This window comes from Choristoneura fumiferana, chromosome Z (genome assembly GCF_025370935.1).
Source record: "Choristoneura fumiferana chromosome Z, NRCan_CFum_1, whole genome shotgun sequence".
Classification (NCBI taxonomy): Eukaryota; Metazoa; Arthropoda; class Insecta; order Lepidoptera; family Tortricidae; genus Choristoneura; species Choristoneura fumiferana.
Window position 1 is genome coordinate 2,105,980 of NC_133472.1, and position 13,235 is coordinate 2,119,214.

Genomic DNA, 13,235 nt, shown 5'->3' on the forward strand with positions numbered 1-13,235 from the left:
GCATGTAGTTTATTTGTCTTGATATGTATTAGTTTATTGACTTCATTATTATGTATTAGTTTGTGTACTTTTTTTTGTTAGTTAATTTAAATTTCGGTTCTTTTACCTTTTCATTGTACTTGTAGTGTCTACTCTTGTGTCTGTTATCCTGTCAATCGTTCAAAGGTTAACTGGAAGAGATCCCTTTAAGGGATAAGTTCGCCTTTGTACATCTTATTATCCTGTGTTATGTTATTTTCATGTGTTTTATGTACAATAAAGAGTTTTACAATACAATACAATATATATACAAAAATGACCAATAAATTACTTATTCGATTAAATTATGTCATAATTTGTAATGCGTCTTCCTATTTTTATTTTGTTTGCACTACAATACATACAAACTTTATCATTTATAATATAAGCAGGATTTGTAGGATTAACGCAAAAATTCTCGGGTACAACTACCGACGAGCTAACAATGCCAATATACTTGGTTGTATATTTAGGGCCTAGCTATTCTGACGGGCAAGACAGACATGATAGTTATGCATTCCCAAAACGAAGCGTGCATTTAAGTAATCCTAATGTATAAAACATCATTCATTATTTGACGAAAAACCGCAGAAAACAACAACTGTTATTGGAGCGAACAATGGCCGCCATTCTGTTTGTGGTCAAATATTATTTGAAACGTAATTGATACAGACTGTGACAAAAATAGACGCAAACCAGGCTAGAAACATGGTGACAGCCGGAAACGAAGTTTTCCGAGTGTTAGCGCTGTCATTAGTTTAAAAGCTTTACTTGGTTTGGAAATTGGTTTCCATTGTCCAGTGATACCGTACTACCAAAATGCTGGCGAATACTGTGGACCGTTTTCACAGAAAAAGTCAAAGATATCGTATTGCTTGACAAGGAAACTCATTACGGATCTGTGTGGGCTTCCTACGGTGTAAATTAAACGGTCAAAATAAGAAATATTTCGTCATTAAAATTGGTTTTTATAGTATTTTTGTATTTTTTTATTTCAACTCTAAATTTGGTACTTTTATGGTCATCCCGTGAAATCCAACGAAAATACAAAATGAAACATGGATGCACAGAAAAAAACCAGAAAAGAAACCAACACTCAGAATCAAACCTAGGTCAGCATCAGCATCAGCATTCCGTGCCGCGTGCCATACCCCTACACCACCACTGGACAGGAGTCTAGACACAAATTTCTCCCATGCACCACACATTTCAGCCTGCTTTTTCTTAGTCACTTAAACAGTGACACTAGCGACATATATGTTTTAGCTCTCATCGAGAGACGTCAACCAACACTCCTTCGGAACTAACCGCTCACCCGGACAATATTAAATAAAAATTAATAAATATTAAAAATAAATATTTCATCATGTAATACCAGCGTCCATCGGATTAAAAAATAAGCTTATTTAAAAGTTCCTTTAAGGTACGTACCATAGCAATTTATCCTGAAAGCTGTAGCTTTTCTGCACCCGTATTTTTAAATGAAAATACACGGTACAATGCAAATCTGAGGTCGCTGACCGGCAATATCTGAGGAACTTCGCCGGTCTGAGTAGCACATCCGGATAACGTGCTGGTCACAATAATGATCGCTTCAGCCTAGCTGAAGCGGAAACGGTAGAAGTTACGAAAATGTTCACGAGAGCACTTTTACACGACAGGATTTTAGCCAGTAGAAATTAGAAAAATGATATTCTGCTTAAAAGTTTACCTTAAACTCAGTGTAAAATGAAACTTTTAACATCTAATGTGCAATATACCTATTCTAAAAATTTATTTTTGCATGTAACTGCCATCTTAACGTAGCGTTTGTTACCGGAGAAAGACTAGTAACTTTAACCCATATTCATAGATGCAACGTTTATTGAGTTTATGTAAACTTTTTGTGTAATATATTTTGTGTTAGCTTGACAACCGAAACACGGAGATCGCTTGTGATCGAAATGGAAAGGTTTTGAGGCGACAGTGGTCGTAGAGTACATCCAGACCCTAGCTCTGTTCAATGCACTGAAGCTTGAATTATTCTACTCACTCAGCTAGTCCCATTCTACCCTCGATTTGCTAAATTAGAATCCTAGCACGTAAACAACTTTAACGGGATATCGTGGGCGATTTGTTCTAAAACGCTGTATATATTCTGAAACTTGTTGAGAATTTACTAAAACAGAGTAAAGATGTCAAAAAGGTGGTTTGAATAAATATCTCTAGATTTATTTCAATTAAATGTGTTTGCATATTTAACTTTTTGTCTAAATAATACTTTTCAAATCACACCATTCACACCTCTGCCCTTATAGTGACTGACCAATGTTACAAACTAAAGGTAAATAACATCTTGAAGTACGGCAGTTAGTAATGGGTTGACACATCGGTCTTACCACATTTGATGCCGCACTCCCAAACACCCCCGAATTCGGGCCGCTTGTGTGGGTAAGCGCATTTTGCATACGACATTAAGAGTTCACATCTTGTCTAGACGTTTCGACCTGTGAAAGGGAAAGCGTGCGTCCTGCTCTACGGCACATGCGCACATGGGTCAAAGAGAGACAGAGACAGGTGAATTTTGGGGACGCAAGGTCACGTAAACGTCTGAGTATCCTCATCCAGGGTTTCTATACAACCTCGATAGTCGATAGACCTTGCATCGTTGAAGTAGAGTAGTATTTTCTCTGTGAACTTGTTTTCCACAATTTGTTTTAGTTTTCAGGCTATCTATATAGTAGGTATAGCGTTCCTAGGCAACGGTAGCTGATAGTTTAGAATTTGTTTTCATTTACTAAAACATTATTTTATTAGGATCAGACTGACTTTATAGAGAACGTCTGCTTTTAAGTAGGTATTAAAGTCAGCTAAAATTATACAGCTAACAGCGATGTATATATATGGATATTGGAGACTTCATCCGTATAACTAAACCCTTTATAAAGATCCGCTTTTCACGTTTCTACTTTAATGACCTTTATACCTATAAGTATACTCTTTTATACACTTGATATCCACGTTGATTCTAAAACAATCACGTCTCTGTAGATTAATACTTAAGCCTATTAGCTTTAAGTACCCCTTCCATCGTTAAGCCTTTCTCGAAGAGGCAAAATCTAAGAAGTTTATAGTGAAATTTACAGCATATTTTATTAAGATATAATATTCAGTCTATTTTCTTCCATCCTCCACTTGATATAAATTGATATTGAAAAAATAAGTCTCTCAAGTGAGGCAAATAGGCTACAAGGGCTCTTTAAGGACTACGTGTATTTTGCCAATTCTATTAACTCAAACTAAAATTTCACCATTACGATTTAGCTAGAAAAACAAACGTCAGGAATTTTCTGGATAACTCAAAAATTTTACTTTTATCACGAACGCGTCTGAAATACGGAAATGTTGAAATTTTGATTACGATTTTTTGTAATCGGACGTGGTATTCTAACCTCATGACAAAAAAGTTCTTTTACTAGCTTAGTTTGTTTTTGTTTTTAGTTCACGCTTAACGTTTCTTGTCCACAGTGGACGGAGAGCCCGCAGGATTGCCTCTTGGAGCGCGAGGACTCGGCCGCGCGTTGCTGCACGGGCTACTTGCGCCCGCACAGGCCGTCAGGCATCCCCTCTACACAGCGCCCAACACTGGTAAAGAACATTCCTCTAATTCTAGACAATGGGATACAATTTTGCAGCGTGCCTGGTATTAGTTGCCGTCCTTTTCTAAAGATTGATATTGCACGGTTCAAAAATTAGCAGGATGAATAGCTATCTTTAAGTGTACCGTCGCACAAACTGAATCATGTACAAGGGTAAAAACTTCCCGCTACTAATTTCATGTTGACATCCTTTACTTTCGTCAAGAAAATCATAGTGAAATTGACTATTACAAGGTTCCGCCCCGGTACTCGAATCAGTCTGTTCAACAGTTTCAGTTTCATCGTAACAAAGTTGTACACCATCGTCTGAAATTAAATGTACCTCAAAAAGCAACGCTTCGGCTATTGTGCATGTCTACACTTTGGAGATTAAAAAAAATTAGAGGAGCATAATAAATACAGTTGTATGAACATTTATTGCCCTTCAAATTGTACGACACGTTGTAGGCGCCATGCGACATGTATTAATCATCAGCCCGATCGTTCGATTGTTCGGATTTTATGAAACCAATTTGACAGTTCAAATCCTAATTAAAAAAAGAAATAAATCTCAATAGTTTTTACTGTTGGTACTAACGCAACGTCTCACATCTGATTTGTTAGAACATTGATATCGACCAATCACGTCACAGACCTTGCGTGTATCAACCAATCAGCGTGCGACGTTGCCTCAAGACTTAAAGTATATATGTATGTAGACGGTTCCTATAGCACAGCGATTGTTTTACTTAGCTAATAACATATTAATAAGTACTTCTTAAGTTAAGCTAAAAACGTTTTTGTTTTCATTGCCGTCATTTCATTAGATAATAGTTCCTGATTGTAAAATTAAATTGTCTGTTTTCTATCAGGCACAAAGTAGTTGAAGCATATACGAACACTTTCCATAAATTATAAATAAGATAATATATATTTACGTATGTTACCTCAAAAACATGTACCTGTCATCACTAAATACGAGCTCTTATTGTTTAACGCACTTATAATCACAATCATTGTCACTATTTCTTTCTGTCATACGGTGTGTGTAAGATAAGGGTAGAAAGAGTTGGTGAATGCAATTGCAAGCATAAGCGCATTAGACAATAAGGCCAACGGTTGAAATACATTTCATAACTACATATTTGCTCTCGATAGTCTTACAGTAAAGTTTTTGTGACGTAACACTAAAATACATGACAGCTGACATTAACAGTTCCATTTTTCTAACTTAAATATTCCCCGCGTGAAACCACACCCTGTTTGCGTCATAATTGGTAAATCCAAGAACGAAACGTTATTACATTCTACCGATTCCTTTTAACTTAGTATGAACATTTCGTCCCAAACGGAAATGGAGCCGACAGCTTTATGCGGAATGATATTGATACGAAATATCGTATCCCAGTACCAATTCCACTTAGAGTCGGCAATTTCCGGAATATCACAGAATGATTGAGAACAGAACAGAATGAAATATAGACGGAGCTGGAATTCCCTGTATATAAATTCAGACAATCGACTAGACACTGGCCACACCTCTTATTCGTGTCACACAGCGTATTCACGTATAAAATTATATTGAAAACAGATTGGCTGACTTCAAAAGTAGTTCTTAAAACTTAATTCGGACACACTTTTATCACGTTTTGTTTGACGCAAACCTCAATAATTATGACATACCTGTAAACTAATACAGCTGTTTTAAAATCATTTTGCACCATTATCCCATTTTGGTTATTTTTATCTATTTACACTGACTTCCTAGAGACCTCCAAAATTGGGCGACTTAGTGGCCACTGTATGAAAAATACATAAACTCGTGTAACTTGTTTGAAAATTTACAAGAACATATTTATTAAGACTTAAGACACTTTCGAATGGACTAATATAAAAAAAATCTTACCTTAACGACAAACACAAACACGCCTAAGGTCTACCACAGAGCCCTCTCTTTATAAACCAACATACCCTTAGGTATGTCAAATGCCGAAAACATTATGTAATACTCCACATACTCTTATATACGGGGACGCTGATGCGGACCTAAATATACTATATACATATAGGTGTATAATACCCGTCTCGAATTTTAGATAACCTGCGGGTACAGTGTGCCTGAATACGTTATTCGGGGAGGAGATTGTAATAACATATCTTTTAGTACTGTAATAATTGGAGCTGTATTTTCTGCTGTAGTTGTACCTAAAATTTCTACAGTTATATTATCAAGCATACCTACTGTAATCGTATCGAACCAGCTTGATTTCTTTAGTTACTAGCGTTCTTAATATAGGTATGATCGAGGCGTCAAAACAAATGGCACCATGAAAAATTCATAAAGGAAGAAGTCGGCAATCGATCGCGATATCAGCTGTTACTGTAGCCCAATGTCATGACTACCCTTTGACGGGGTCGCCCAGTCCCGGCCACCCCGTCGGCGCACACAGACACAGTTTACGCACACGCACGACAGGACACACTTACGCGTTTCTAACACATAGAAGAGGTTAGGACGATCGTGGATACTAGGTGCTCAAGTGCTTTTTTATGGTAGAATAGATTTATTTTAAGTGTGTCATAACATATGCGTTGTTTTTACTATTAATAAAGTGATATTTTTTATAGTTAAAAAAAACTTTTCACCTTTTAAAGCAGATTATTTCATTCATATCGCCGAACACCGATAACTTTGAATGAACGAACGTTTAATTTGTTCGAAGCTACGACAGTACAGATCTACTGCTGCTGCTTCTAACGTCTGTTAAAGCAAATTTTGATTCAAAATTCTTACCTAGATATCGCAGATTAAGCTAACAATTCGGCATAACAAAAACAATTTCATTACGCTTAATAAACTTTGTATGAATATGTTCTTCCTGGAGTTTCCGCGTAGCCTTACACGCACACAATCGTACCTAATTTACGCAGACGTGTACACACAATAGGCACTACTACCCACAAACACATTGCGTAACTGTGGCAGTGATAAGTAGATCGATAGCTAGGTGCCCTGGGTTGGCTAGATTTGGTGCGGTAAGCGTTTTGGGTACAATGTCAACGCATGAGTTAATTTGCTTGACATCGCGTTTATAAGTGTAGCCCTTTTTTGTTTTGTCTAGAATTCTAGATCGAGTACTGCCTTTTCACAACGTAACATTTGGCAACCTGTTACATTTCGCAACTTTTCATTTCGCAATCTCTAAAACTGTAAATATTTCAGGATTTATTTCAGGGCCATCGTGTAGAACCCTTTAGGTTAGGTTAGTTTTATAAAAATCCTAAAATATTTACAGTTTCAGAAACATCCAACAGTTGGGAAAAGAAAAGTTGCGAAATGAAACAGGTTGCCAAACGTTATTCGCCGAAACATTAGTAAACCATTCTAGATACTTAGGTCTTCCTGTGCTGGGTTAGATGTAAGCTTAGGAAAGTAGTGATGGAATGGAAACTAGCGAATATCTAACTTTTCTTTCTTTTTCTGGCCAGAGTTGGTATATTAAGAATAATGCTTCTTCGTAGTTGTGGAATTATTACAATTCTATAAAAGCAAATGTACTTACGAGTATGAGCGTACGCTATACTCTACTGTACGCTATAGTCACTTCTCCCTTTGTCTATGGTTTTAATTTTTTTTTCTCCGTCTGACTGGGGCAAAGGAACTGGCTCATGCATACATGTTTATTTAACGTTTGGGCTCCACAGAAAACCAGCGTTACTGCACATAATGTGCGGCAACACATGCTGATTGGAGACCCTTTTTGGTATCCTGCCGTGTCACCTAGTAACATAGTTTTAGTGCTAGTTCTAGTTTTAGTTTTAGGTGGTACTTTTTTGGAGCCAAAATAAACTTTTCTTTCTTTCTTTCTTTCTTTCTTTCTATAATTTTTAGGGCGCTGCTTACGGGTTTTTATTTTTTTACCCTAACTGCCCGAAGGAGGGCTTATATGTGTTTAAGTTATATAAGTTATATAGGTATATATTAGAATTCTAGACTACACTTGTTTTTCTTTTTAGTTCTTATTTAATGTTTTTTTTTAATTACTTTGATGCTCCTTAAATTCAATCAACGCTTTATTCATATGGCCCAAACATAAATAATAAACCAGCACACATTGTCAACCCAACCGATGCGCGCGCGCAAGGTGTTTAACCCATTTCGCAAACGAAAAAAAGGGTCTTTTCGACCCAAATCCGTCATTTGGGCAACGCAAGCTGCAATTGTTTGGTTAAGATGATATAACCCTGCAAGGGTTGACCTGCTGCTCCAAATTTTGCCTCATATGGGTAAATAATAATCCTATAAATGTGAAAGAGATAGATTACTTTTATTTCGATCATCGACCTCTGTCAAGCTTATAACAAGTAATTTACTTATGTAAGTCATCTTCCACTGTAACTTGAACTTTTTACGACTTAAGATATTAATATACTTACACAGCACCAGCGGTTCAAAAAGACTTGAACAGATAGAAGAATCGTTATAAGAAAAATGATATAATTTGACACACGTTTTACTTGCATATTAGTAATCGGAGGTCCGACACGATTTGAACCAATTTTACTTACTAGGCGTTTTACTAATTATGTCGGTCTCAATGCAGTTTTAGTTATAACTCAAATTAACATTAAACCTCCAAAGGACCCCGAAAATCAAGCATATCCATTAAATCCCTAACCCCTTCAAATATTTTCAAACAGCACCGGTCATATCCAAACAATATATTTCTAAAATTACGCAACACAGATGTCCACGTCCAAAATTGTATAGTTTTTTTTTTGCCCGATTCGCAACTTTCCAAACCCTTTGTCAACGCAGATGTGAAATTGCAATGTGCATTTTTGTTTGCACAATCACCATCCGACGTGAGAAGGGTTGCATACACCCACACCGCCGGGCTCTTTGAAATGGTCTTACTAATGATCTAAATTTGACATGGTGAAGGGTGCGTTTGTTATATAACAAATTCTGAATCATTTATTAACTAGTATGTACCTATGTTGCCCGATGGAGTGTTATGTTTTTCAACCGTAATATTAGTAAGCATTTTCATTCCATAGTCAAAATAAATTCTAAAATCATCTTTTGTTTTCCCTGTTCCGCAAATAACCATCAAATCGTTTCAGAAGCAAGTAATTGTTACGTTTGTGAATCCAATTTCGAGCCGTAGGCTCATCGTTTAACACATCGTAGCCCTCAGGAGTGTCTCACTATAATTACCTTGCAAAGTCCAGTGTCGCATGTCACAGAGCGGAACGTCCGCAATTCTGTAATAATTAATAGCGCTGACAAGTGACTGGAAAATGAGAGGTTTTACAGCATTTAATATGAAGTAAAAGTACGAAGCATTTAAAACAGGAGATAGTAATGAAATGGCAGACACGAAGAGCAATACTTAAAATATTATCCGAATTATTTGGTTAGTGGTTACGAAAAAGTATTCCCTGCAAAGCAATTAAGGTATTTAGGAAAGTCAGATTCAACCTACCCTGCATTTTTTTTACAAATCTGACTCCAACGTAAGATGCACTGGTTGCGAAAAGTGACCAAAAAAATTAGTGTAAATGAAAAGTCAATAAATAAAAAATATACCCAAATTAAATTAATAGAGTAGAATCACTGCATAGCATAAAAAAGGCGGGGAAGTGCTTTTTATTTAGTGACGAGGCGTGATAAAGAGAGGCAACTCGCATTAATAAGTGCTTCATTGTAAAAGAGGTATGATTTCTTGGTTAATTTATAGACGATACAGCGGTTTGATTCCCACCAACAAATTGTACTACTAACGTATCATTACTACACTACAATATGAACACTGCAGTCGCATAATGTCCTACGTTATTTTCCTTATTCCTCGTGGTACCACCAGCGAAAATAATATTGGTCAAATGAGTATTCATCTTAAGGTAATGAATGCTGTTAAGATGCTCTTCCATTTTAGTGAACAGAATCTAGTAATCAGTTGAAATCTAAGTCGCCTTGTTACAACCGCACCCTAATTTCCCCAAAATATTAGGCGGTAACTTTTTCACTGTACTCGTATTTCTGAAAAGGTGAATTTTTCATAATTTCTTCAGCTAGTTTTATCTACTATTGCTTTTAACTATTGTGCGGACTAAAGAATTTACTTTATACCGGGTGTGCCCTTTAACAGGAGCAAATAATTCAAACATCGTGCTCGTCAAACTGAAAGACGTTATTAGTTCAGCGACTTTTGAAAATAATTAGTTTTTTTTTATTTCTATTACACTGTATATTTAATTCGAAGAAACATTTTTGATGTTTGTAGGGCGACGGGCGAGATAAATTGGGTTCTTGGGTGGCGTATATTGAGAATACTATTTAATTTGTATGAAAAAAGGAAAAATCTAGACTCCATTAATTTTAAAAGTCGCTGATCTAATGTCGAACAACGAGTACACGATCTATGTTTTAATTATTTGCTTCTGTTAAAGTGCCCACGGCATAAGTATGCCGTCGACGTAGAAGGGTGGAGGTATTACTCACTCGTCCTAATTTAGCTTGAAATGCAACAGCAACCCGCGAACACCCACAGGCTATCGGTGCAGCAGAGTGTGTTGTACAAACATTAAAAAACCACGCAAGTTTTCATCGCATAGAACTTACGTCCTTTTGAAACGTGTATTAGGCAGAAATGTCCTTAGAAATTGTCAAACCAGTTAACTTTATATCCCCTAATAGCTTTTATGATGTTACTTTCCTTTTGTGGATCCTTTTTTATGTTAATAACGATTAGAAGGACGCTAGAAACCGTTGGGATCACGAATGATTCTTAAAGGGGTGGTCAGTTGGTCAATTTTGACCGTTACGTTGTCTTACGATTATGAACAAATCTAATGGAGACAACATCGGAACACACCACACATTTTGGATTATAATACGTTTAGCCATACTTCATATTTTTCAAATTAAATTGATAACCGACACATTTTTAATAATACAACAGAGTCGTCAGTTTATAACAGAGATTTTTAAAACAAGCGCACTTTGCTGCCCATCTGTTTTTGCATCCATTAGCGATAGGAGTTAGGTTCATTTATGTTTTACCCAATTATTGTTTTCATCAGATACTACGCATTCAATTCGTATTTCTACTACATGTTAATAATGGAATAAGAAAATCAAGGCATACAAATTAAATGACTTAATATTGCCAAGTGGAAGACTTTGATTTCGATTCGCTTTGTGTCGCGCCCAATTCAAATGCTAGTACTGTGCCAACCGCTTCGCAGATACAATGCCTAAATAATATTCATATGCAAAATCATTGCGAATAAATATCTAAGTCCATAAGATTATGGTCTAACGCCGTCCATACAAAAGTGGTTAGTTCATAAAGATCGCGATAAAGAACACTTTTGTCAGTCACAGCATTGCTCTGGTGTCCATCTCGTACCCGTTATCCACATTGTTGGATTATTATTTTGATACGTTGAAAGGGCTTGGGCTAAAACGGGTTGGACTTGGGGCCCAAGCTGATGGGTTTCAATTCCGGGTGACAATGGTTAAATTACCGAAAAAATGAGGGTGCTTTTTTTTTTTTTCATTTTTTTAATAGTTTTAACTTCTGTATTAGGTTCTCTTTTTAATTAATTCTGAATATAAGTACTTGTAAAAAAAAAACTTCTGTTAAATTACCTATAATTCACTTTTTTTAGAATGCATTGCCATTCAAACTGCTCGTTTATACCAAAATTAACATCTTTTTGTCTTTTCGATCACTGAAGGTAGGTGAAAATCGATTTGCAAGAATTAACTTCAAACGTGTAAAATTGTAAATTAAGTCAGGTCGCATAAAAACTATAAGGTAACTAATTTTGGATTTATTTACGTAAAAAAATATAACGGCCCCAGTTTTAGATAGGTTAGGTGTCACATCATTTTGATGTACGGGGTTGTTTTTAACTAGACTTTAATTGTGGCTTTGCACACATAATAAACGTTGGTTCCGGCATTGAAATTGAAATTCCAGTTTTTTACTAAGTTCTAATGGAAATTTCCAAACATAACATGGTTGTTTTCATTGACGTCGCATTGAAAACAACCGTGCCAAATTACATGCTAAACTCAGCGGAGATTTCGAGATTTGCCGAATTATTTTGTAAAAAGTTGGTTTCAAACTAAATTATATCAAATATGGCATTGCTAAATACCTAGCTGTTACTCGCGACTCCGTCCGCGGTATCCCGGGGGAACTATGCAATTTTCCGGGATGAAAACTATCCTATGTCCTTCTCCGGGACTCACAAACTATCTAAATAAAATAAATAAACATCATTGGACACTCGACACCAATATACCTAGTCCCAAACTAAACAGAGCTTGTACTATGGATACTAGGCAACGGATAAACATACTTATACATATTAAACATCTGAACACCGAATTTCATCTAAATTCAGTGGTTTCACGTGATGAACTAACAAACAAACAAACAGGCTAACAAACTTTTGCATTTATAATATTAATGAGATACCAAACGTTACAGTTATATCAAACGTGATTATTTATATCAGTATACACCCATACCGAATTTAACCCCCGAACGCCGTTTGTTCCGACTGGTCATCGTGCGACTCGCTTTAATTACAGCAGTGAAAGGGTTACGGTCAAACAGACCCGTTCCCATGCATTGTTGGCCCGTCTCCACAATACCCTCAGCCCTTACAATAGGGTGTGGACAGCACACCGGTCAAATGGCCAGTTCATAGTTTTCGGACAAGGAAACGGAATAGTACTATGTTGACGACATTATTCAAATTACATTCATTGGGGGACATGAGAAAGCAAAACGAGTGTTGCTGGAGGTATACCTATTTATATATAAATAAAAATGAATGAATAAATTTTTGACGAAGTTTGAAAAGTAGACGGTGTTAATGAAGATGTTTCCCGGGAAATTGTGTTGTTTTCTCCATTAGACCCGTATGAAGCCTGCGGGGACAGCTAGCCTTTGTAATTTGGGTGAGCAGAGCGTGCAAAATATCTGGCACGTCCTGCCAGCCCTAGGAATAGAGTCAGATTGTTGAGAATAATGTCAGTTATGTCAGATATTCGTGCTGATGGCTGTACACAAACATCGGGCTATCTTTTTCCTTTTTCAAGCCGACTTCAAAAAAAGGAGAAGGTTATTTATAGTATGAGATAATTATTTTAATTCAGAAACGATGCTTTACCATAACTTGATTCTACGCAAACCAAGTCGCAGCTAACAAGAAATCATGGAAACAAAATTATGCATAACACATACAATTATTTGAAGGTGCAGTTCGTGCAATAATTGGATGCATCTTAAATGCAGGAGAAAAACTAACCCCATCACAAGGCGACGCGATAAATCACAAAGACTTCGCAACCCCAAACATGACTTAGATAACAATAAAATACACCCTTTTCTATTCGCGAACGCATAAATTCTTTCCGATTTTAGCATGACAATGTCTAAGATGCATTGGACGGCAAGTGCATTTGACCACGGCCAACGGTCAGCGATGGCCATTTAGCCCGTGTGAAACTTCACTTAGCAATTTGACCGTTAGGGATGATATGAGTATAATGCTAATCTAACTTATTAGATT

General features: G+C 36.4%; 1 protein-coding gene across 3 annotated transcripts in view; it reads left to right on the top strand.

Moving 5' to 3' along the window:
- Eip74EF (Ecdysone-induced protein E74) overlaps window positions 1-13,235 on the top strand; it is a 321,891-nt gene that overhangs the window by 272,283 nt on the left and 36,373 nt on the right. For all 3 annotated transcript variants that reach the window (XM_074098101.1, XM_074098143.1, XM_074098216.1), the window contains one exon: window positions 3,526-3,645. In XM_074098101.1, coding sequence (XP_073954202.1) covers window positions 3,526-3,645 — 120 coding nt within the window. The remainder of the gene's footprint in view (window positions 1-3,525; window positions 3,646-13,235) is intronic.